The sequence below is a fragment of the Aythya marila genome, assembly GCF_965140915.1.
Source record: "Aythya marila genome assembly, chromosome: 2".
Taxonomy (NCBI): domain Eukaryota; kingdom Metazoa; phylum Chordata; class Aves; order Anseriformes; family Anatidae; genus Aythya; species Aythya marila.
This window is the reverse complement of record NC_139043.1, coordinates 86,844,427-86,871,603: the sequence shown is the minus strand read 5'-3', so window position 1 is coordinate 86,871,603 and position 27,177 is coordinate 86,844,427. Positions and strand designations below refer to the sequence as shown.

Sequence of the window (27,177 nt, the reverse complement as noted above, 5' to 3'; positions counted from 1 at the left end):
TAGCTGGCACTAAGGCTCACTTAGGCTTGTAAAAAGGACTGACACTTTTTAAACTGTAATTGTTTCTCGTTGAGTCTTGTTGAAAGAATTCTGAGGACTAACTGGGGTCACTATTTGTGAAAAAGGTCCTTGGTGATTATACTGAGATGAGCTTCCATGTTTTGCTATGTACCTATAGTTACAAAAAGACAGAGAAAAAAAAAAAAAAAAAAAAAAAAGACCTTTAAAATGTATTCTCATATTGCTCAACACACCTTCTTCTCCCCCCTCATTCCATTCTTCATAAAGACTTTTGTCCATTTGCCCCAGAGATGGTGGGACCTGTTCTAAAAGCCTAGTCACCGTGACACAGGGTACTGGGGTGGGGTTTAGAAAATGTTCTGGGGACAGTCTGAGAAGGAACAATTTACACAAGACTTCTGTATTCTTCTATTTTTTTTTCAGGAAGAGGCACTATAAATAGTCTTATACCTAAAGTGTTTTATAATGTATCTCCTCAGCTGCAAAACCTCTAATCAGAAGTAGGGCTGACACAGAACTGACCACAGAACCATGTGTTCATTCAGTCTCCAATAAATAAATGAACAAATAAATAAATAAATAAATAGATTTTTTCTTTTGACCTAAAGATTACTCTTGAAGACTCCAAAGCAACTTGCTGAAAAGGTGCAGCCCTTCTCTCTAAAATTAAATGAAATGCAGTGCTATCTTATCTTAACTACTGCAAACCCAAGACATGGTCATACAACTAGTGGTGCATATAAAATATTCCTTCCTATGAAAAAAGGTAAACAGTGCTGTCAGAATTTAACTGCACTAAAAAACTTTGCAACCTTATTTTCTGACTTCATCTAGGGATTACCTAGAAATAAAAACACAATACAGAAATAAAGCTTGACATACAAAAATACCATTAATATTCCAAGTTGAAGAAACCATGTTTCTGATGTTCTATATCTACAACAGCATTGAGTTCAGAATGCTTAAAACAAGTATAAACAACTTTGTTCCACATAGTGTGGAAGGTCCTTGCAATAGAAATACAACACAGAAGTGGTTGCATGCTGCCTGTTGTAAGTGATATCACTGATACTTTTCACAGGAATGTTTATTAGACTATGTTAGCAGTAGAGAAGCAAATCTTTATGATACCCATTACTGTCTCCAGGAGACTGACCATATATTATAGACATGTCAAATTAAGCAGCTGTATAAATATCCACCACGTGCAATCACTTGCTACTTTCTAAGATATTATTACGGATTTGACTTGAGAATTATTAAAGCGAGAAAATAAGGGGTTGCCATTTTAAAAAACAGTAAGAATGGCATGATGCCCCATGTGAAAATCATGTAGAAGTGAATTGTTGCAGTCTGACCCCAAGTTCCAGGAATAAGCTCTCTTCTCTTCACCTCTCCACTACAGTCTAGCTTGACGTGTGATCACTAAAATTAACAGATTTATCTCACTTATTTTACAAAGGGAAAAAGTAAAATGTTAAGCATCTCTGTTTTATAGGCATCACTAAATAATGTTGGGGTGGGGAGAGGGAGATTCCCAGCATCTGTAATACTTTTACAAAGCAGTTTCACAGAGTGATATAATCCTCCACCTTAAGTCAGTGAACACTATCGTACTCCCAAAGTAGCTGCAGAGAAAGTAAAAAATGTCTGTTGTAATTTTCCAGCCAGGGGTACTAATCTCAGGAGAAGGTGCCATTCAGCTCAGAAAGAGCGAGGTAAAAGCTGGTCTGCAGGTTCCGGGTGTGATCTTCAAAAAAGCCAGAGGATTTTTTCCTGGTTCTAGAAAGACTCCATTAGCACAGAACAAGAACCTTACTCTTCCTCTCCACCAAAAACTAGCAAAATTGATCCACTTTGAACTGTACCCACAGTAACACCTGTAGGAAGTAAAATGAAGTAACAGATGTGTTTTCCATTCTTAGATCACACTGGCATCTGTCTTGTTGCTCTTGAAATCTGGTATCTGTCTGAAGTTTGTCAATGATCCTTGCTGAGATGCCTTTGCCTTTTTATTGTCTGACATTTACAAGCAAGTTACTCTTGCATCGAGCTGCTCTGAGTTCAGTTTTATTAGGCTATGCAGCCTCAAAACTGTTGTGTATTTTCATTCCCTGACAACAAGGACTGTGACTACAGGTGACTGTCTATTTTCTAAGTCTAACCACAAAAGAAAAAGAGCTGAAGTGAATGCATGGTGGATAGCATAAATGGAAGTCAGTGCATTGCATTTTGCACAACAATGAAACAGTTGACAAGGTGAGTTCTTCAAAGGCCAGGCAGCTCCCTAAAGTTTCTCAAGCCTTTTCTGGAAACTTTCTGCTGGCAGTGTTAAAAAGAATTGAAATGTGTTGTGAACAGAATCTTAAGGCCAATTAAACTGTTTAATGGAAGATAAATTTATCAGGAATACATGGAAACTTGGACAGTGTCACCATGTCCTAGATCATTCTGGAAAATAAGAAATCAGAATCTAAAGAGAAAACACAACATCATAAAAGAGGGAGGGGAAATAAATAGTTACTAAGCTATTCTGAAGCTGGGAGAAAAGCTGGTTTGGACCTATGACTATGTTAGGAGCTCTTTGTTCTCATCAAAGGAATGGGGTTTTTCACTTGTTCTGAAGTGTCCATCTCTGTTTAAAATAAGGGGAGACACTTACATACTTCAGAAATGTGGTCCATAGTTTTAACAGGCCTTGAGCAGGCCAAGAAAGAGTAAAGATTATTAATTCAGTTCATGAAGTAGTCACAATAGTGATGTGAGGGAACAATGATTTTGTAGTCACAGGGTCCTGGGCTGCCTAAATGTGGGGGCATGGCATGATGGTATCTCACTGCCATCTGAGTAAATCCACCCATTTTTAACAACTATTTTTGTATAGCATATGCCCACTTCATGGGAGTCTGGTGACACCATTGTGGAAGTGCCATACCACACAGTTTTATTTTGGGAATTTTTACTTTGGCATTCATGGTTATCTTCCAGAACACACAGATTAATAAAAAAAGAAAAGAAAAAAAAAAGTCACTTAAGCTGTGACTTAGCCACCATAGGCAAGCCAAATACATCTCAATGTAGAAATGTTTAGAAATCATGATTTACTTTATTGTTAAGATACCTTTCCCATACATACTTTATGAAGTTTCATAAAAATTAAAAAATCTCAAAGTGCTTTCAGATTACCACGTCAATAATGTGGTGGGATCCAACACCAACTGTTCTGCATTTTTTAAGCCAAGGGAATGTCATACTTAACACTTATTTTTTCTTTAAATAAATAAATGCAATTAGGAATTTCCCTGTAATCTTTATGAACAAGCTGAGAAATATACCTCATACCTACCCATGCATTTGTGCAATTATTGATGGGGATGTTGATGGAAGATTAGAATTTGCCGGGTGGGTTGCTGACCAATGAACCTTGCCAGTGTATCCAGGGATATTTGGAGTGCTAAAGAAAAAAAAAAAAAAAAAGAAAAAAAAAAATGAAAAAAATAAAAAAAAATGAAAAAAAAAAAAAAGTTAAAGAGCAGGGTGCAAGAAATAGTAAATTAAATGACTACAGACTTGGCATATGGCTTACAGATCAGTTTTAAAGTAGCTAGTGTTTCTCTATCAAAGATGTTTAGGGTGAAAATTCATCATAATATAATGAGAAGTCCTTAAAATATATAAACTGGCATAGCTTCTTCAAGATAAGTAAAACAGCGTTATACTGATCTCATTGATTGGTCCCAAACCCTTGTGTTAGGTATGGCAACATATTTTTTCTTTTTTTTTTTTTTTTTCAAATTTTTTAAGTACTTGGAGTATCTGTACTATCATTCATTATCATAAGCCACATTTCATCACTTCATGTCAAAGAAAATGTGGGGTCATGTGGTTCACAAAAAAAACAAGGAAATATTATTATTTTTTTTTAATGTGATATAGATTTAGCTGATATTTACATTCCCCATTAAAAAGGAATTGAGATAGTAGGCTTTAGGCCAACAGGTGTGATTTCATGTGGCCTAAAACACAAATGATTTCCCCAATGAGTCTAAAGTTCTCTAAATTTCCTCTAGAATATATTTACATGTTTGTGCAACGTTATTAATATTGCTAAGACACATCAACTTAAAATCTAGCTTGAGTGCACTAGAGGACTAAGACAGTATGTTCAAAATTCTGGAAAACTAAACCCTTTTGTTAATTCTGAACCTAAGTTTTAATGTGAAGTCTAAAATGAAAGTTTCTTAAAGAGGCTAAGGAAAGTATTCTACTTATTTGAGGTATAACAACAGAAAATTTTACTAGAAAATGGAAGACGAAACAGAGATGGACCAATACCAAATAAATAAATAAATAAATAAAAATATATGAATACAGAATGATAATCCATGAAGATTAAAAATAAAACAATCTAATACCCCAATATGACAGCTTTTTTACAGCACAGTTATTCAGCGTGTACCATCAGTACTGTTCTATACTGACAGCTCAAAATAGGACTCCACTGAATTATAAACACATTCAGCCTCCCCATATGGGGGTAAGTGCCCATGGCAAGCTGTTTCATCTACTGAATCAGGAAAATAGTTGGGACTATATAAACCTTACCTGTATTACTTTTTGTGGGTCATTTGACTACATTAATGGTAAATAACCTTAGATATTTTTTGGTTCTGCTGTATTGTGGGCAAAAATAAACAGTTCATTTAATTAAAAAGTGCATAGAGCTATTTGTTCCAGTAAGGCTGATTATCTGCTTCTCTGCAACTAAGTTCAGCACAGGATGCAAAACTGGACATATGAGGGAGATCAAGTTTATCAGATACTTCTTTGAGTTGTGTACTACAAAACCTGTCTTTGAAAATCCTTACCAGAATAGTTGAGGTAATGACAAAATGCTGTATTGATCTACCACAGTTACAAGGGACTACGCTTGTCACAGGAGCATTGGCAGTAGATGTTGTAGTCTGCACCCATAGCTGGCAGAAGGACAACCTAGTTCTTTATTATTATTATTATTATTATTATTATTGTTGTTGTTGTTGTTGTTGTTGTTGTTGTTGTTGTTATTATTATTTTTATTATTATTTATTGGAGTAACCTTGCACAAACCCATATATCCACACACTGCTACATTCCCTGCATTACACTGCAGTGTGTGACTCTCCATAGAAGATGGCTTTGTAGTATCAGTACAGCAGTTCCGTAGAACTTAGGAAACTGTTCCCTATAGGGAATCCCCAAGTAGTTGGCTGAGCAAGTAACAGACCTGCTGTCTGTCTTGACAGCAGCCACACAGTGGCAAAAAAGAGGCCTGGAAATCTGGTATAGAAGTGAAACATGTTTTCAGAATTAACCAAAAAGGCTTGCAGACAAAGTTGCCTTTTCATGTCAAAGTAGACAATTGTCAGGTTATGTGCAGATGAAGTAACACTGTGTAGAAAAATTCATTTCCATACACAGGGATCCCACTGAGGTATTCAATGGACATTGAGTGTGTGTGAGTATAAGGCCATGCATTCAGCCAAACCAAACTTGAAAATGTGGTATCGTTCTGAGAGTCAGGCTGAAAATAGTTTTACTACTCTGGCAATACATTATAAAAAAAAGACATATCTCTCACATGTAATAAAGAAATTTCATTGATTTCTTTGAAATTGTGTGAGCATTGCTGAGAAGAAATCACAACAAGAAGCCCCAATATTATCTTGCAACATTTTATGAGCCTATTAGGAATTAACTCACATAATAACTATACAACTGTGGAGATATTCAAATACATTACGCACTGTGAGGCATTTGATTGATAAAATCTTCTGACCTTTAAGGCTTGAAAAACAAGAAGAATAGAGAAAAGTATAACAAATGACAAAATGTGACCCAAAATTCAAGCCTGAGAGATGAACAAAGGGAAAGATTTGTTATAGACTGTCTGTTAGAAAGGTTTCACAGAAATCATCAACTTCACAACATGTGGAAAGAATGTAGCACTGAAAGAGAAGGGAGATGTGCAGGGAGAAGCGAAAACTACCAGGATAGTAAGAAACAGTAAAGCAGCTGCTCTCCTGGGAACCTGCAAAGAAGATGCAAAAATGTGTTGCGGTTATCTATGTGATAAAGCAGAAGAAACTGAGGTTAAAAAAATACCCCTTTGGTTTTTTGTTTTTGGATCATGCTATCTAGCTCTTGTGTGTCTTCTCTGATGAGCTGCTAAACCAGATTGTTGCTGCTAAAGAAAACAACTAAATGCCAGGCTACCACCGGGCAACATACAAAACTCCTCTGTGGTTATGCTGTCGTCATCAAGCTTTCTTTCTGTAACCATGACATCTCTCTTGTTCATATACTTCCTTGTTATCATCCCAGAAGCTCTTAGTCCTAATGGTAGGAAACATACCATGCTAACAGCTGAATAAGCTGTAAGATTTTTCAAGTGAAATGTAGTGATTCTGGATGTCCTCTGCTTTGGTGTATTTCTGTATTGTATGTCCATCTCTGGATGTCTTTGAAGATTATTCCCTAGTAGTCTTTAGGAAAAACATTGTGGATCTAATTTAGTTACCTGCTTGTACTGACAGAAGCATTTGAGATGCCTTAGGGTATCTGAGATATCCCTCTACAGTACAGGACCCACAGAAGACCCATACTGCTATGAAGCAGCAGCTGAAAGAGATGTTGTAGGATCTACAAAGTTTGGATGCCCAGGTTTGCCACATAAATTTCAATCCAGCTGTCTTTAGAGGAGCAAAATCAAAATTGCCTCAAATAATTTTTTAATTCTTGAAAACCTTGGATCTAGCACTTCAACCTGAGCAACTGAGTGAGGCATGAAAATTTGTTGTGCAAAATTTCTGTCTCGTGAAAGCAGCCCTGAAGATTTGTATCTTGCACTCAAGAGCAAAGAGTTCTTAACATCCTACTCTTTCTTAGAAACATTGTTTCATAAATCCTAAAGAACAAAATCACCAGATAAAATCATTGATTAGTTTTTCTGGTCAGTGCAATTACAAAATGGGTGAGTCTCACTCACAATACGTAAGACTTGCAACTGGTTTCCACCTCAAATTCCCTGGCAGGAAGATCTACATGTCACTCATTTATGGTTCCTCTTTCTCTCCATGATCCTATTTGCCAAGTAGAATAACCCACGTTAAAAATACCTCTGCTGTGATGTTATGTCAAGAAATTCAATGCATACAGACCCAGTGTTGGGAAGGAATATACCTGAGAGAACTTGTGAAGTCAAAACAAGGTGATCCACATAGAGTGAAGAATGGGACCAATAGGATTTTTGAATAGAGCATTCTTGGCTGCATTTCGTACCCTTCTCCCTCAGCTATCAAACAGTATAGGGAATTTACAAAAGGATTTGGGATTTCTAAAAGGATTAAAACACCCAAATGGTGGTTTCCCAGAAATATTTTGGACCAGGTTGAGCTAGACCATTTTGTTCCTACAATTTCGGACCATTTTAATTTTGTATTCAAAAGTTTCAAGCCCATTTTTTAAGTATAAATATATATATATATTTCAGAAACAAGAAATCAAGTCAAGACAGCAATAAAATCTAATTTGGAAAATGTCAAATTAGGATATTTAAGCATTCCCCCCCACTCCCCCCCGCCCCATCCTGCCACCCCCCTGAATGACTCAAATTGGAAAACCACTAAAAATACATACATGGTGGACAAGCTGTCAGTTTCTGAAGAACAGACACATTGTGGGAAAGCTCTTAGGCAGTCCATGTAAATGACTGTGCAAGGTGCAAGGCAGCAGAGGGTCCTGCTAATTGTGGCCTGTGAGGTTTCTGTGGTAACTTGAAATGATAAGGGATGCATGCACACAGTCAGTTGGAAGCTGACTGTACACTGAAGAAATATGACTGAAGTCACTACAGATACACTGGTGTGATAGTAGCATTTTGCCCAATGTGCTTGGGAAACTGAGAATAAAGGATAGCTTCAAAGAACAGCTTTGCGCAAGAACCAGGACTTGAAACACTTAGGACTTTATCTGCCTGGAAACTTAGTGTATTAAGTTCCCATTTCAAACAACCGCTCCCAGAAATGGACTTTGGTCAGATCCCAGTCTCTCTCCAATATAGAGAACCTCCATGGCCTTGGCCAAGTCACTTCAGCTTCCTCAGCCTTCATCTTTCAGAAGTAAGTGGCATAATCTGCTTTCTCAGTGTTAAAAGCATGAACCAGCTGATGCGCCAAAAGTACTGCTGAGAAAACAGCACTCTGGTAGATCGCACATGTCTTGTGTAAGCACTGCCCTCTACTGAGTATTATGAGAGCCGATGAATTATGAGTAGCAAGTTTTAAAATGCAAATGACAGATTTTTGTTTAACTCTGGAGGCAGAGGCTTTTAATGTGGAACAAGAAAATGTAATCTCTATTCTAACTTCTTTTGTCAAATTTCAAGAGGTTGCAGTAAGTACCACAGTGGGAAATCAAGCAGTGGCTGTACTGTAATAGAAGAGACACACAAAAGAGAAGAGCACAAGGCAGATATAATGATCGATAGGAACTGTTGCTGTGTATGCTGGAATGCACTATGTGTACTGCACTATTACTATACTAAGTACTGCTAACACACAGAGGGTGTAAGGGAGTTCTAACAATGCCAAGAAGGAGAGTTATTTGCGTCTGTCAGGCTGAGCACTTACCAGAGCCCTGCCCATGAATGCTACAGAGGAAATCCCCATCACCAGCGTGGGAGGCTTTTTTTCCATTGACCCTTAAAACACCTGCAGAACTAAAATACCACATCGAGCATAACCTTGTTTCAGCAGTTGAATGGGGAAGAGGTCAACTGAAGGAAAAAGCTGGTGACTATGCACTGGAGGAGGATTATACAAAATTACATACTGATGAGGATATTTAAGAAAAAGAGAAGAGCAGATGATTACATTGGGAATCCATATGATGCAGTAAACCCAGTTCTGTGTGGGTTTCTAAATTACTGATTTAAAAATGCACTTCTGAATAAGAAAGATTTTTTTTTTCAAAGTAGTTGTTAATAACAAAAAAGAATGATTGGGTCACTGCTTATTTTCACTTATATAATAAGATGATGTCAAAAGTGCGCAGAGAATTTAGCCATCTGAGCCTTCCTGAAAGTCAATGTAGCTGTGCTGCAAAGTCACTTCTCCTGTGCAACTTGCCCAAGTGAGCTGAAAATACAGTGTTTCCTCTGAATTCTGACTATCCTCCTCTTCATTGATACACACTTGGGTTGAAGCAGCAGTTACATGCCAGATTTTTCAAGTGCTCAGTATCTAAAAGTTTCATTGTGGTGTTTGTGGCCAGATTTACACAGGAGCTTAGCAATCAACATACACCCAAAATGTGAGCTCTTTCTGAATTCTGGTTTTCAAGTGTGGTTGCTGAGCTATTTTCAAAAGCCTGTCTGGCTGCACAAAACATGCTCTTTAGCTCTCCGTTGCTTCCCTACCTGGTATTTGGTTAGCTATGTGACATACAAAATCAAGTGTGCTTTTCATTTCCTACAAATGAATAAATAGTATAAGCAAATAATTATTAATCAAATCAGTAAGAAACAACAACAGACCAAGGAAAATAGGAATAATCATTTCAGATTCCAGAGTCTCCTAAAATAAAACACCAGAGGTCTCAGTTCTCAGTTCTGCAAAGTATATGAACACATACTTAATTCCATCCTGATCAGGAAATCTTGTTAAACAAATATCTTCAACTCATTAATTCCAGTGGAATTTATACTTTAGGGGTTTGAAGAAAAAGAAAGCAAATCCAAGGAGAGAGTTTACAGCGGGCAGACAAGAAGAGAAAGTAGGAAATAAAAAACATGCAAGAAAAAGAAACTATGCAAAAAAAATTAGTAAGTTCAAAAATACAACAACAAAAATTGCCACTTGAGCCTCTGGAAGTATATTGGCCAGTATGCCTGTAAAAAATTACACAAGGAGCATTCAATGCAAATACATGAAAGTATAAAAGTATTCATTTTGGAAGCTTGCTAGTTAATGGCATGAAAAGACAAGATTTAAGCCTGCGACTCCTGTACTCTACCAATGTAAATCAGTTGATGCAGCTTTGAGAAGTAAAATGAGATCATAATATGCTTTATAGGAGATTTTTGGAGATCTACTGGTGAAAAAGACTTTATTAGAGTAGGAATATAGGAATATGTTTAAAAGATATTTTTAGAGTATTCTTTCTTAACAATTTCCTTTTTTTTTTTTTTTTTTTTTTTTTTTTTAACAGATTTTTATTTAAAATGTTTGTATGACATCCCTGGCAAAGAAATGATAAGAACTGGAGATTTAATAAAATTATCAAAAATGTGAAATAAAGATGAAAAACAGTCCAGTATGTTATTTATTTATTTATGTATTTATGTGGTAATGAAGCCGGATCCATGTGCTGCTATAGAAATGTGGAGGTCAAGGGAGGTGATTGTGCCCCACTGCTCTGCCCTTGGGAGGCCCCACTTGGAGTCCTGCATCCAGGTCTGGGGCCCCCAGCACAAGAAAGATGTGGGGCTGTTAGAGAGGGTCCAGAGGAGGGCCACAAGGTTAATCAGAGGGCTGGAGCACCTCTCCTATGGAGAAAGGCTGAGAGAGCTGGGGATGTTCAGCCTGGAGAAGAGAAGGCGCCAGGGAGATCCCATTGCAGCTTTTCAATACTTAAAGGGTGCTTATAAAAAAGATGGAGAGCAGCTTTTTACTTGGTCAGATAATGCTAGGACAAGGAGGAATGGTTTCAAATTAAAAGAGGGGAGATTTAGATCAGATGTTAGAGGGAAATTTGTCACTCAGAGGGTATTGAGGCACAGGCACAGGTTGCCCAGAGAAGCTGTGGATGCCCTACCACCTGGAAGTGTTCAAGGCCAGGTTAGATGAGGCCCTGAGCAACCTGATCTCGTGGGTGGCATCCATACCAATGGCAGGGGGGCTGTAGCTAGGTGATTTTTAAGGTCCCTTCCAACCCAAGCTGTTCTATGATTATGAATTGTGATTGTGAACAATTGCAGCTTTTAGGCACACATTACAAGATTAAGAAGGATGGAAGAGACAAACAAGTTCATTCTAATGCAAATTTAGGAGTCAATACACAAAGCAAAGATATCAAGAACGATGCTACATTCCAGAGCTGGAACAAACCTCAAGAGATTATGCAAACAATCTCTTTCCCCAAGACAGGCTTTAATGAAAGCCTGGAAAAGGATCAGAAGAAATAAATTACCATCCAGGATCTTTGATTAAGTATGAAGATGATGAGCCTGACCTGAGAAAAGTATTTCCACAGCTCTCTTGCCCACTGACCACCCTAGACTGCCACCAGAACATAAACAGTTTTGATTAATAAATCCAGACATAAATTTAACACTTCCAGCTGAGTCACAACACTTATGACATGGCTTTTTACATGTGATGAAGGCTTCAACAACTATTCTGCGTCTGAATGACAGAGATTAAAGGCTGGATAAAAGATAACTTAAATTCCTAAGTCTTCACTTGTATCTCAGCCTAACTTTTAAGAAATGTGGCCAACATTTTCTGCTAATTATTTTTATCTAATGATATTTAAGCAAAGCCCTATTTCAGTTTAAAGATCAGAGTTTGAAAAAAAAAAAAAAAAGCCACAACCAAACAACAACAAAAAAAGGCACAGTGTGGGACTCTGGATATATGAAGTTTAAATCCTAACTGTACAATAGATTCTCAGTGGGATTTGGCAAGCCACTTAATCTCACCTAGATTCCCATCTGTAAAAGTTCCAAATTGTACAGTAGGGACTTCAGTGTATTATCTGGAGCATTGTGTATATGTGCAGGGCCTTTAAACATGGTTGATCTTATCCTAGGGGCTTTTAGGCTCAACTGCGGCATAAGTCATGACTTTTATCTTCTTTCTAATTCCTTAAAAAAATAGAAAAAAAAAAAAAAAAAGAAGAAAAACAGAAGATGGTTTCCTGTTCTACCAAAAGGAAGAGAGGGTGGGCACAAGGGTAACATACAAAACATGCCCAGGTTCACCACTCTTCCTGTTTGTCTGTGCAAAATAACATGACAGATGACTCTTAGCAAGTTTCAGCTTTGCTAATTATTTGACTGGCAACCACTTTCTTGCATGGTCTGTGGAAGAAGAGTGTCTCCCTCCTGAGTACTGCCTGAGTGCTGTTGCCTAAGTGCTAAAGGCAGGAAGTGCAACTGCTAGTCCATGAAAGAGCGAAAGTGACTATCTGCAAAGAGATTTTTACATTTCACAGATTTACAAAGCATACTTATGCTTCTAAATCCAAATCATATATCTAACATATATCTAAGATTTCAGTGGGAATATAGTGGCCTTTAAGCCTTTTATATATCCATCCAGAACTACTGTCAAATCACAAAAAGCAAAACAATAGAAATATATATTACAGGAATCAGTTTTATGTCTTCTTTCTAACTTTTTTCTTCCTTCTGCTTTAAATCATAGCAATCTTGATATCTTGCATTCATAGACATACTGAACAAATATATTTTATGAAGAGCTCTTTAGGAATAGATTTTTTTTTCAGGTGGAGTTGAGTTTTTCACGCCTTTGAGATATCTGAATCTTTAAGGTCTCAGGGCTCTTGGTCTCCTGCTTGCCAGAAATCAGTGAAACTCATTGCCTTACTCACTAAAAACCAAGAAAATGACATGGAGAATACCGGAGATAGTAATACAGAACCTGTTGCTTAAATGTATAAATCCACTATGATACTATATGCTGAAAATAGCTCCAGCCAAGATGTCTGTCTGTTTGCAGCCCTGCATGCACATCAGCTTCTATTCTCCAAAGCTCAACAGCAACAGCTGCATGATCTGACAGAACTAAGGGTTAATATCTCTGCTCACTTCAGAAATCTCTATTCAGCACTATGGCGTGTGCTGTGTGTGCTGTATTTTAAAGCACATTTCTCAGTAATCATTTTCTACTATTTTCTGTTCTAGTTCAAGCAGAAGTTGCGAGTTAGACGAAGACTGTGAGAAACCATGCCTTGTGCAGGAGGTGAGATAAAACGATCAGAAGGGTGCATTAGGTACATTCACAGCTTGATATTAATAGGTTTGGTTGCAGTAATATGGGTCAAATTTGGCTATCTTACAATGCTCAACACCTTATATTGTCTGTGAACCTACTGCCATAATGTGTAGGGCTGTATGAAGGATGATGATGATCTTTTCCCAAAATGTGTGGCAGCATGTAAGGCAGCATGCAAAATGATAGGTATTCTCCTTGAAACCGTGAGATGGAAATGAACGGACCCAGATGGAGCTCAGAAATTGCAGTCACTTTCAAGCCAGTTCCCAGCAACTGGGATGTTTAGCACATACAATACTATATGTGAGTAAGGCCCAGCATTCTGCCTTTTCTTCAGAACCAAGAGGGAAATATTTTTGCAGCTTCTTTCTCCAATGACATATCTCCTTTGTTGTTTTCACACAAATGTGGGCTATGCAAGATCACTGAAAGCAAAAAAAAAAAAAAAAAAAAAAAAAAAAAAAAGGAAAGGCCTATGCAAAGGGAAAATCTTATAAGGTAAACAGAACAGTCTCTTTCCTCTTTTATTTCACCATATTTAGCTCTTACCATTATGTTGTTACTTTCACCATTTTTTCTGTCTCAAAAGTTTGCAAATAAATGTTTCATACCATCTCAACCTACTAAAGAATACTTTAGGAAAGGCTTAAAGTGAAAACCTTTCAATATCAAAGTTTGTGATATAACTAATAAATACTAAGGTGGTGTTCCTAATGGTATTCAGAGAGCTTTTGCAAACTAGAAGGCCATCTAGTGGCTGAAGTTAAAAATCACATTTTTATCATTCCAAAAGTCATACTGCTCATCAAAGAATGCCATAGTCTCTTTTTCATAAATATTAAAAAGAGGAGTTTGAAGTATCAAAATATCCCATAGTTTGAAAATAAACATAGATTTTTTGGAAGTAAGAACTCTGTTCATAATGGTTCAGACCCACTGAGCTCAGAACTTTCTCTTCCATGTCCTTGGCACTTGAGCCTTAGATGTAACACAAATCTCTTTCCTGCTGCTGGGCAGTTATAGGAATGTGTGTGTTTGGTTGCCTGAGCATCATCAGGAAACACAGGTTGGGTGTTTTGGAGTGTGATCTAAAAGATATGCTCAGAGTAGTTTCACATACAACCTTTCTAGAATGAGAAAAAGGGAAAGACACCTGTCAAATTCTTAAACCTCAATTGTGCAATTAGTCTAGCAAGGTTAACAGCAGAAGTGAGAGAATACTCCAATTTCCATCCCAGCCTTGGCCAGAGCCTGCTGATCATGACGAGTTCATTTGACCAAGACGGTATATTGCACTGGTGTTACCACAGATAGCCTGTACTTCCCAGGATAATGCAGACTGAGGACAGATTTTCATCTGGCAGTCAGTTACTGTCAGGCCATTATGACCATGCTGTACTAGATGGGTATCAGGGTCACTTGGGCCGCACTGCAGCTCCCAGATTTTGAAATTCTAGCCTCAATATCAGAAAACTAGCACTGATGGAAGGATATGTGAACATACAAGTTTTATTAACTACTACCATTATGTTCCTGTGACAAGGATATTTCCCTGAAAGCTGGGGGGAGACCAAAAAAAAAAAAAAAGTTTTGAATTTCTGAAAAAAATGGAAGAAAAACCTAATCAACATTTTTGGTTAAAAAGCATGATGCTGGGTGTTAGGATTATGATTTCCTTGAAACTGTAACACTAATGCAGTGCAGTACAGAATCAGGCTATAATGTTCTATGAAAAATTTATATAGAGTCGGAAAAGGTTGCATTAAAATTTACCATAATGCAAGTAGATGTATAAAATTGGTTATACCACAATTTCAGTAGATAACTCTGCTCATTTTGTAAGAGCTGCCTTGGGCAATTTCTTGTATCTAGGCTGAATAGGTCCCTTAGATTTATAGAGAAAATGATCAATCATCAATCATCAATCACTCTAAGAAGTTACTACTGTAGGCCATTTACTATTGACTCAGTTACTAAAAAGGACTTTCCAAGCTCAGTCTTGAACCTAAAAACCCACTGTGCTTCCTGAGTTAACAGAACCTCATTCAAATTATTCAAAACTATAAGGAGTGTTCCTCCCAAGTTTTTAAATTCTTTTGGACCCAGGATAGACCTTTAATACTTTCTCTACCTTTCCTAAGTAACAAGAACTCAAGATGCAGTATCAAAATCATGATAATAAGAGAAACATACTGTGCAGTGCTTGTGTAGCGAGGTTTTGAAGTTCGCACACGGTTAAACATGATTAAGTCTACATTGGCATTGTCAATGTCTTCAAAATTTACTGCACCAACACAGCCACTGTTTGGATAGAAAGGAAATCAAAGTCATGTACATTATTCATAAAACAGATGGTAGAGGTAGCTGAACCATATACTGCATACTCCAAATTTCTAGTTATTTATTAAAATGGTCCACAAGAAAAAAATGTGGAGATGAATTGCCCCATGTGTTTGGCATATCCCAAGATGAAAGCAATCATTTGCTGAATTTGCAGCACATAACAAATGACAGCACATAGTGCATATGTGTAGGGAAGAGGATTGTGAAGAGCAGAAACAACATAGAAATCTATCATCCCCTGTGCTTTTGGCTATGCCAATGATCACACTGGGATATTCTTTCAAAGAGGACATAATGAATCCTACTTTACACTTTACAGGTAAAAAGCTGGAGTCACCCACAAGCAGAGGAGACTCAGCACACCCTCCCCTTGGCACCAGAAAACACCTTAAGAATAGAACCCATAGTCTATATCTCGCTTCTTGCATCATCTACAATTGTTGCTTGGGCTAAATCAAAAATATAGGAAGTAGAAAGAACCAGAGGACATTGTACTCACGTATACAAAGGGATATGACAGATTCGAGAGCTTCGGCTTACACTGTTAAAAGACAAAATACATCAATCACTTTTTTTTTTACAGCAGGCAGAATATCCTGACAGAATATTTATGAGGTCCCAAAAGAGATGTGGTGACAAGTCAAAGTTTTGCTCTTGGAATGATGCAATGCTCATTTGAATTGTGGTAAAAGACTGTGGTAAATGATTATGTTGGCATATATGCTAAACAACCCAGTTCAGCATGCAGAATTTTGCCTTTTAACCCTCATCCTCAGATGCTGGGACTTCAGGCAATTTCCTACATCCGTATATGCAAGTTTTCTTTAAACATGAATTGCTTTTCTACTTGTAATGCTTTAACCAGTTCTTGAGAATATGGGAAAACTTAACTTCACGTCTGAATTCCTCTCTTGCTCTGTCTCTGCAAGCTGCACTCACTGGCCACATCTATATTCTTTTGAAAGAACAACTTCCAAGAAGCCAGTGATAGTATGTTCTTATCTCTTTCCCACTCTGGAGAGGTGCCTGCTTGACTTTGAATGCCTGAGTGCCCAGCACTGCACTTGTCCACTGAGTTTGGCCAAGCAAACCTGCTGGCCGTGGCCTTGAAATCAGGCAAGTTCTAGCTTTCCTACTTTGCTTTGACCATGCTTTTCATCCCCATCTCTACTTGGCTCACTACCTGAGTAAGCCCTTCTGAATTTCTTATCAGTCTTTTATTGGCCTCATTTAAAACTCTAAGGTTGTTTGGGATTCTACACAGCAGATAAAACTTCAAGTTTGTAAATGTGTATGATTACTGTGGGATTTTCATAAATGTCAAGTCTCGATGAAAACATCAGATATATGCAATCATGGCACTCATTTACATTACAGAATTCTTCTGTTCTGCTTTTTACTTCTCAAGTTATAGAATGCTGCTGAATGTAGTCTTAAGAGTTAATTAACTGTACACAGACTTCCTAAACAAAGTGTTCAGAGGACACTGATATTCACACACACACAAACAAAAAGAAACTTACAAACAAACTGGTTTCTGTGGAGAGGTAAAAGATCTTGTCTGAAATCTGTCCCAAAGATTTCCAATAACCTAAAATCACAAATAGATGTTTATTGTAAGGCATCATTACCTAATTAATTTGGCTTAATAGATTCTTATTCAGCAATACACCAGTGAAATAAACTGTTAGGGAAAGGATGACCTGTGCAGAACTAATTGCAGGACTGAATTATAATTTAGTAAAAAAAATAATTATTACAGATAGTAATTACAAATAATCTATCTAACTTAAGACTTCTTATGCTACTGCATCATTCCTGTCAAACAATTTTTCATCAATACTTTTGTCCTCTCTTTGGGTAATATGTATGAATATCTTCTTCTGTGACAATTTACAGAGGGAAAAAGGGAAAACATATGAAACAATCTGAGGCAATTACTCAATAATGATGTTGACCTCTCACTTGGGACTATTTTTATTTGAAATCATTACTGTAGGTTTGTTTGTATGACCTATACAATATATAGGCTACATTTCATTAGCAAAACCAAAAAAGAGTTGGTAAGAAGTTGTTCACTGACTTGGCTTATTTCAGGCTCAGGATTGTATCTCCTTTTTGTGAAACACTGGGAAACAGGATCAGCCATCACTTCCACTGTTGATTCTGGAGGCTCGATTTTGGATGGTAACATCTTATCCCAAGGAACTTCTTCATATGCTCTGGATAACAATAAAAAAGGAGGTAAAAATTCTCCAATATAATCATTACTGAATGAAATCTGTAGCTAGATAATACAGAATTCTGTGACAAAGAAGGATGTGGAAAAAAAAAAAAAAAAAAAAAAAAAAAGGAAAGTATATTTCTATTTTAAAGGGACATAAAAAGACTGGAATTATATGTTGCCTGTCAGGGAACATGTAGTTATGGCAGAGTTTCACAGGTTTCTCTTCTTTAAAACTCTCATCTACTAATTGAAAGAAATAGTTTATTTTCCAATACACTTGTGGTGATGATAGGATTTGTCTAAGCTTGAAAAATCAGTTAAGCGGTATAAACAGAGATTAGACACCCTGCCTGTGGCAGTTGTTCAAGACAGATGTACAGAATATCCTTTAGGAAGCTCCAGTTTCTCTTCACTGCCTATAGAGGAAGTGGAGATGAATGGCACAGTCTGGATACAAACTTTTAGATAACTACAGGTAATGAGACGAGTCCTACGCTAAATAATTGCTGTTTCAAGACAAGAAGTCCTTAGTGATAGAAAAATTGTAGTCTCATATGCTCTGCTACCTAAAGGTGCATCAAAGCAAAAAGAACATGAAAAAAATGAAGCAAGGCACAAACAAAAAATATTCTTAAAAGAAACCGTGTCTCACTTTTGAGTACTTGACCTGTAGAAATAGTCTCTTGCTTTTTCTTCTCTCCAGCCCGCAGAAGGATCGTTTAATTCCTAAGAGAAATCAAAGAAATGGCAGAAAGCAATGGTATATGATATTATGATTTCTTGTTTAAAGAGTGAATTGAGTGTATCTGTATTTTCCTAGTTTAATATTTTCTTTCACGTAAGAAAGTGAAACATGCCATTTCATACTCTTCACCAGCCAGCACTGGAGATTTATTTGGAGAAAGGCTCTACTTCTGAAAAGTTTTACTTAGGAAGGAAATTTTAATGAAGTTTTTACTTAGGAACTTTAATAAAGTTTTTTACTTAGGAAGGAAAATTTAATAAAGTGGATGCAAACTTAAAAACTAGTAGAATGACCTTGCCTCTCTACCCCTCAGGAATGTAGCTTTCCATTTGTTGTGTTATTTATAAAATGGCATAGCAAATGCACTTTCTGGTCCCTCATACATGCCTGATATATTCACATGACGTTCATAGCTATTAGAGGGAGTCTAACTTAGAGACCTATTTAAGCATGTGCAACACTTTAAGGGCTACGAATACTCTTATCAGTGTAGAAGGATGAAAGATACCATTACATTTTCAGTACAGGAAAGACTTAATTAGACTTGTGCTATGGACAGATTGATGTCTTTTTATTTACTTTTTTCTTTGAGTCTTGCACCAAATAAGGTAGAATCATAGAATCACAGAATCATCAAATGGTTTTCATTGGAAGGGACCTCAAAGATCATTCAGTTCCAACCCCCCTGCTGTGGGCACGGACACCTCCCACTAAACCAGGTTGCTCAAAACCCCATCCAACCTGTCCTTGAACACTTCCAAGTATGGGGAATCCACAACTTTTGTGGGCAACTGGTTCCGTGCCTCACCACCCTCACGGAGAGGAGTTTCTTCCTTATATCTCCCATCTTTTAGTTAAAAGTCATTCCTTCTTGTCCTGTCACTACAGTCCCTGACAAAGAGTCCCTCCCCAGCTTCTCTGTAGGCCCCATTTAGGTACTGAAAGGCTGCTCTAAGTTCTCCCCAGAGCCTTCTCTTGTTAAGACTAAACAAACCCAACTCCCCCAGGAGAGGTGCTCCAGCCTTCTGATTATCCTTGTGGCCATTCTCAGGTCTCACTCTAATAGGCTGATGTCCTTCCTGTGCTGGGGGTCCTGGAGCTGAATGCAGTGCTCCAGGTGGGGTCTCAGGAGAGCAGAGTAGAGAGGGAGAATCACCTCCCTCAAGCTGCTGGCCATGCTGCTTCTGATATAGACCAGGATACAGTTGTCTTTCTGGGCAGTGAGTGCACATTGCCAGCTCATGTTGAGCTTCTCATCCACCAACACCCCCAGGTCCTTCTCCTCAGGGCTGCACTCATAGATAGTGTTTATGTATTAAATATATGCGTATTTATAGTAAGTATGAGCTGGCCTAATTTTTAAAGTAATAATATAATTTCAGTTGTAGTTTTGGTATCTTTTGTATGTTCTAATATTTTTGCTCTTACTCTGTCTTTAGTTACACACATATGACACGAGTAATATCAGTCCCACATTACAGTCTAAATGAATATTTACATACAAAAATGAGTATTGTTGGAACAATGGCTCCCATTAAAATTTGATCAGGCATGCACTCATTTGCCCTAATTAGATGAAGAATTGAATAAGTCCAGTTTCACTACACTACCATAATTACTGCTAAAAGTACGTCACATGGAAAGCAGAGTTAAAAATAAAATGATTTTACTGTTTTCCTTTATTACAACAAGAGCACCAGGTACTTGCCTTGAGATTGGGATCCATACAAAATGCAAAAATATGGTTTTGGCCAGGCAAAGCAGGAACAACTTTCACTGGAGTTGTCCAACCTGAAAGAAAGGGCTTCCTGTTGTGTTAATCCCTTTGCAGCAACCGTTACTTTTTTAAACTGAATGAAAATAGCTCTAATAATTTCCCATTAAAAAAAAAAAAAAAAAAAAGATGCACCAATGTCCAGCTACCCATTAGTACTCTGAAAGGAATTACAAATGTCCACAAAAATGTTTTTTCATGTTTACATATTATACATTCTTAATACATGTAAGACATAAAACTATTAGAGAGTGTTCAAAGGAGGGCTACAAAGATGGTGTATGGTCTAGAGGGTAAGATGTTTGAAGAGCAGCTGAGGTCCCTAGGTTTGTTCAGACCAGAGCAGAGCTGGCTGAGGGGAGGCCTCATGGTGGCCTTCAGCTCCCTTACGAGCAGAGGGGCAGGTGCTGAGCTCTGTGCTCTGGGGACAGCAATGGGACCCGAGGGAATGGCATGGAGCTGGGATAGGGGAGGGTCAGGCTGGGCATCAGGGAAAGGTTCTGCACCCAGAGGGTGTTCGGGCACTGGGACAGGCTCCCCAGGGCAGTGGTCATGGCACCAGGCCTGTCAGAGTTCAGTACGTGTTTGGACAGTGCTCTCAGATGTTTGGTTTAATTTTGGTGTGGTCCTGTGTGGAGCCAGGAGTTGGACTCAATGATCCTTGTGGATTCCTTCCAATTCAGGATATTACGTGATTCTATGATTGTACATTAAATTAATTACATGGAAGCTGAAAGTAAAAGATAGATAATACCACACCATACTTTGCTATGGTTTGGCCAACTTCACCTATCGTCATGTACAGAATTAAAAGTACAGAATTAAATTTGTGGGACGGTTAGACCTCTTTTCAAACCCTGGTGGTTCTATGGTTCCATGAAATGTATAGAGAAAAATATCCAAACTCACAACCGTTGTACTAAAAGCTTGCTAATGCAACCCAAACTAGTAATTACATATTGCATTTCTACAATTACATAGTTTTGCCAACCTTGTTAGCAATAAACAAGCTATTCCACGAGCAGTAGGTGAATGATTTCCTGAAGATACTTCTCTCCCTCCATCATCCTCCCAATTTCATATTCCAATAACCTGAGCTCTCCCTGACTAGGTCCATTAAATCAGGCTTACTCATCAAGAGGCCATAGTCTACAGATAGTGTTGATTCACATATACACTGACTAGTAAGCCAGCATAAACTTGCTGGAAACCAAAAGAGTTACAGTCAAACAGAAAGATGGTATAATGCCCTAGTTTCAGCTCCCTTAAGAGGAACACTTATTTATGCCTTCCTTTTCAACCTGCTTTTCACTTCCAGACCCCCCTAAAAAATTCTGATAAATATGAAGCTCTATGTAGAAAGTGTAAGCTAAACGATAATGGAGTTACTTCTCCTATAAAGGTATACTTTGAAGAAGATTGTCCAAAGTCTAAAAGTTGGAAACCACTGTACAGAATGAAAAGTCAGCTCTTGAAGAACTAGCTACTAAAAGTATAAAAGAAAATCACAGTCACAGGCAAAAGTCACTAGATTTAGTGTCAAAATGCTGTATGTAGATAGTGAAATAATACAACCTGCTTTTTGAAAGAGATTTTTTGCACAGTACGCTATAAATTTAATTTGCTGTTTTTGAGAAGCTTGAAAGAATTCATGGATTTTTGTACTGTGAAGAGAGCTTTCAAACTGAATTCCTCTCCAATTAAAACAATTCAATTGAAAAAAGTCTCTTAAATAGGCAAAGTGCTTGCAGTAAAGACGGCATCTGCATCTTCACTGCATCAGCTTGATGTAAACTTTAAATGTTATCTGCAAATATATGACTTGCACTCATATGGGAATGCTTCCATTAAGTTTTATGTCTGAAATTTTGTAATTACGTCATGAATATGTGTGTACTAGTGCCCTCTACAGTACACAGATTGCTCACATATATGCATATATCTTAGTAATTCCATTAAAGTAGTCTTCCTCTTATTCATTGATTAAAGAGCTAAAGGTTGCAACTGTTGTTCCTTGCACTGTATTAGTAAAACTCATTTCAGCTATACTGTCCTTAGGAGGATCTGGAGATACTTTTACATTTGCTTTGGTAATTGTACATATGAATTTCTACAGATCTCTGCTCTCGGCACTGTATACTTTAATTAGCTGTCTTGATTCCACCGTCCTGCTGCTGAGATGATTAGTTGTCTGACATTTACTTCTCTTTTTGCTTTCAGAGGAAAACTCTAGCATAAAAACTACAATAGTTCTTTTCTTTAAGTTAACTTTCAGGAGGTTTCTGTGCCCCTTGTGATTTGCTTAGTCCACATTTTAGATTTTTAGTCCACATTTTTAGTTTTTAGATTGAAAACAGCATGATCTGTTGTCGTCCAAATTGGGCCATCAATGGCTTGGCTTTGTCACTTTTAACTACCGAGATCATAATAATGTTGCCAGTGTCAGTTTATTACTTAGACTAGTCTCTAATCTGGCAAAGCAGGATTCAGTGATGGATAAAGAATGTTGGTATTTTCTGGTTTGGATTCTGAGTGATTCTGAGTGAACTGAAGATATCCTCATTCACTTTTCTAAGCCATTTCCCACAAACCATGAAAACTATAATATTTTTTTTCTTGTTTGTTAAAGGAAAAGCTTCATTGCACTTCACTGTCAATTGAAAACTGTTCACTTTTTGACTGTTTATATTGTAAAATTAGTAGTAATGATGACTTCAGAGGGTCTAGCAAGAGACAATAATGCCATCTGAAGGGTGTGCAGATAACTGTTGCAGATGCTTTTGCTAAATTCTTTGGTGAATTATTCTACCTCTCTTTATGTATGAAAAATAAACATGACCAATTAACATCACTTCTCTTTTCTTTTACTTCTGTGAAAGAAAAGGCTCAAACCACTCACTGAAAACTGATTTTATGTAAGCATAAAAACAACAGTGTAGATTGGAAAGACGAGTGACAAAAGAAGCAAGAGATAAAGAACAAAGTTGTTAAATAAACAAACATCTCTGCTATTGGGCATGTGAAAAACAAATGTTCAGTGAAATACATGATTGCAGAGACAGTAAGTAATCAAATCCTTAGCAAAACCAAAGTTACCATTTATGCAATGGCAGTCAGTCCTCAAGAGTTTGTTTGGGGGTTTTATGCAGTTTTTTTTGGGATAACCTACCAGTTTATTAGGCAGTATGCTATTAGGCATTTTGCTGTGTTATGAATAATTATTTAATAGAACTTCTTACTTATATTTTTCAGCCTACTTGCAGGCCAGTTTGCATTCTTAGTTGACTTTGTTTATGTGCTGCAGTTATTATGGGCTATGCATGTTGGTTATGACTACTCTGAATTGTCACTTTTATGGTTTCCAAATGGCACTTTTTTTTTTTTTTTTTTTTCTCTTTGCTTATCATGTTGTAGTCTCTGACTAGCTTTTCTTCCTTCTGCAGGCAGGTAAAAGGTACTCCCTAAGTACCTATGAAGTACCTACATTACACACTAAGGCAGCACCAACATTGGTTACAGTCATTTTTTAACATCATATGAAAGGTAGGCGAGGCTGATGTGCCTCATACTCAATGTGTGACTTAGTCTTGGATGATCGGTGCTCTGGAGAAAATGCTTCTTGCTTCTGGGGTGGAAGCACTGTGAAGTGAACTCTTCCTAGTAAAAGGCCATTGGGAAGGAGTTTAATGTGATCACAATTATTTCAACAAGTTCTGCATCAAATTCTTGAACAGAGCCTCTTAAATCAACACTAGAATGAAGATTAGATCAGAGAAAGAGGGAACAGGTAAATGGCCAGTTTTTAAGGTGGACAGAGATATCTGGTAGAGAGACCTGGAGGCAACTCATCTGGGTTTAGCACTCAGTTGCTTAACATAATCTGGAAATAGAGGGTTGGGAGTTAAGTTATGGATTCAAAAAGCAACTGGATAAATCAATGAAGACAAATTATGAATCCACGACTACTAACTACAAGGACACCACCTCCTGGTCAGGAATCCCTGGTTCAAAAATCATCGTGATAGGAAAATACACCAGGGAAGAACAATGGCATGCTTGCTTGATTATGGAATGGCTTGTGTTGGAAGGGACCTTAAAGACTATCCAGTTCCAACCCCCCTACCAAGGGCAGGGACACCTTCCATTAGACCGGGTTGCTCAAAGCCCCATCCAACCTGGCCTTGAGCGCCTCTAGGGATGGGTCCTGGGTTCTTAAGCTATTTCCTTTAATTGGTTGGCTTAGGTCTTAAAATGACCTTCTTTGCCAGCTTCTCATCATGCTTTGATATTACAGAGCCTCACTGCTCTGTAAACTTGCTTTGCTCAGTAGATGCAAAAGGCTGGTGGGAAAATTCAAAGTAACAGTGCTGATTGCCAGAGTAAAATCTGTACATTTTCTCACTACAGAAAATCTCCTGCATATTGCAGATGTTCCATATATCTCAGCTCATCTGTCCCAAAGGCTGCTTCTGTTTGTTGTTGTTGTTGTTGTTGTTTTTTTACAGTGCAGAAACTGACTGTACAATTTGCCTGCAAAATGCCTGACTGATCTCTCTTTCAGTGCAACTTCCCTAAATGACTTAGAAGTGGAATGTCTCAGGGCTGGTGTCAAGAGAGATCAGCAACTTTCAAAGCATCACGTGCCTGGGGGTTGGTAGCTGGGCTCTGAATTGTATAGCTGAAATCTGGAATGTGTTTATGCGGTCTCATTAGGAATAGTAATATAAATCACATCTACTTTTTAATCTATATTCACACATTTGTAGTCAATACCTCAGCATCAGAGGAAAACTTATAAATGAATACTAGCTTTGGCAGAACACTTGTACAGCTTTTCCTAATACGTTTATGGTGGACTCTATCTGTTTCAAGGTTTTGTACCCAAGTTAAGTTTGGCTTTTGTAGACAGCTTCCGTGAAGTCCATATTTCACTCTAATGGTTAACTTTACCCAATGGCAAATCAACAGAAAGTCACAGGCAGTTTCTATCTGTTTTCCCAAGCTACTCTGCATTCTGGACCACTTTCTTGATAGTAACCCATATCACTGATTTGATGACATTCAGTTTCAGATTTTGTCTGTGTTCATTTCATGAGTGTCTCTACATCTGCCACAGTATCTCTACCTCTGTGTCTGTCTGATCTTTGAAATGGAAAAATTAATGACCAGCTAGAAACACATAGCTCAAACCTTCCTTCCTGTTCACTTTTCCAGAGGCTTGAATAAAAAAACCACCTGATCAGTTCTGAGTGATATCTGAGATCTAATTTGTTAAGTAAATAGAAATCACAGAAACTGAGAAACCAGAGCAAAAATGATATGAACAAGAAAAAAAAAAAAAAAAAAAAAAAAAGGAAAATTATGGGGTTTTATTTTTTTATCCTCTGTGCTTTTGGGTTCTGTTACTGGACTGCAATAGGCTTCAAGTGATTTAAAGCGACTTCTTAGACAGAAACAAGAAACTTGAATTTTTTGTATTTAGAGACTTCATAGTGACAATAATAGGAACAAAGTACAGTTAACTATGAAGTTTGTGTGTTATCTCTGTATGGTAAAATGGAGCCAAGCAGTTTATTTACATTTATTTATTATGTTCTAAGAAATGCCTTCCCCATCTATGAGACATAAGCATGTTGTCTGAGTTCTCTTAAACTTTTGTTCCAGCTGTAATAAGCATTTCTCTGTGAAAATTGTGGGAATTGGCCAAATCTTCAGAAAAATTCAAACACATTGCTTACTACTACTGATGTCTGCTTTTAGAAGCCCTGGATAGATAGTCATGCTTTCCAGAATTTTCATAAGACCATGGCTTTGAGTATTAACCATCAACCCAATTTGGTTTCACAGTAAATGTCTGCATTGATGTTGTAATTAACATGAAATAATCAGACCCACCTTGACATTAAAATAAAGTAGGAAGGTAATATGTAGTTTGATCAAGATGTGGTGGTCTAAGAAGTCCTAAAGGATTTCTGTTCTCCCATCAACTAGACATTGAACAAAGTCTTAAATGCTCTGCTCTGCTATTTGTCAGGAAATGCCGGAAGTATTCAGGGGATTTCCTAACACTTTGCAGTGACATGTTATTTCAGGTTAAAACTCATCATGGCTACTGTACATAGCTTCACAATTTACACACATTCTTTAAAATATTACTTAGCTTCAAAAGATATATATTTTTATTTTATTTTATTTTATTTTATTTTATTTTATTTTATTTTATTTTATTTTATTTTATTTTATTTTATTGTTTTATTTTATTCTGGAAACACTCATTAGAATTTGCTGACTTGTACCTCTTTACTACAGCCAGGACAGTGAATCAAGCATTCTACAGCAGTTACTGCATTCTATTCAAATATCCAGCACAAATATATTTCATAATGGTGTTCTTTCAGAACCTTAGGGATGGTGTCCAGAAACTCATTTTATTTATTTGTTAAACATCACCATTTTTTTTAGTGATTAAGAGATAAAAGTATCAGTCTGCTTTACCTCCAAGCCGTGCCCTGACCGAAGCAGCTGGCACAGCTCTGGAGTTCCACCGTCTGTCCTGGCTGGTTTCCTCCTGGAGGATCATGTGCCTCCTGTGGGCAGTCCGGGCCCCCTTTCCCATGATGGGAACCCGCTGCTGAGGTTTCACATCACTGTAGTCCACCAGGGATTCAATAGCTCTTCCAACATGTGGCTGCAGATCAGCATCCCCTCCTGCACTCACAAAACCTGAGCAGGGATCTACTAAAGGCACATCATCTCGGTGTGGGAATAAGGGGTAATTTGGCCCAACTGGAGGGGTGTGCGGATGGAATTTGAGGAAGGAATTGCTGTCTTTCTCTTCAAAACTGGGAAAGTCATGTCTGTTCTCAGGACCTCTCACAAGAGGCATGCACGTCTTCTTTGACAAGTTTTGGTGCTGTTGGTGACCTATCCTGTGAAGTGGTTCAGCTGATACGGCAAAATTCTTAAAGACAGTTGCTTGCCTTTCAGCTCCATGGGAAACTGTGGTCAT

The 27,177-nt window shown here is 37.6% G+C and overlaps 1 protein-coding gene across 1 annotated transcript; it reads right to left on the bottom strand.

The window, feature by feature from the left end:
• On the bottom strand, nucleotides 1–27,177 carry SPMIP7 (sperm microtubule inner protein 7; the record flags this gene model as incomplete). Its single annotated transcript, XM_082755314.1, has 9 exons — nucleotides 1–172; nucleotides 3,368–3,475; nucleotides 15,273–15,380; nucleotides 15,922–15,963; nucleotides 16,946–17,013; nucleotides 17,506–17,644; nucleotides 18,302–18,375; nucleotides 20,103–20,185; nucleotides 26,664–27,177. The coding sequence occupies 9 exons, from the start codon at nucleotides 27,175–27,177 to the stop codon at nucleotides 49–51; spliced, it is 1,260 nt and encodes a 419-aa protein (XP_082611440.1). The 3' UTR covers nucleotides 1–48.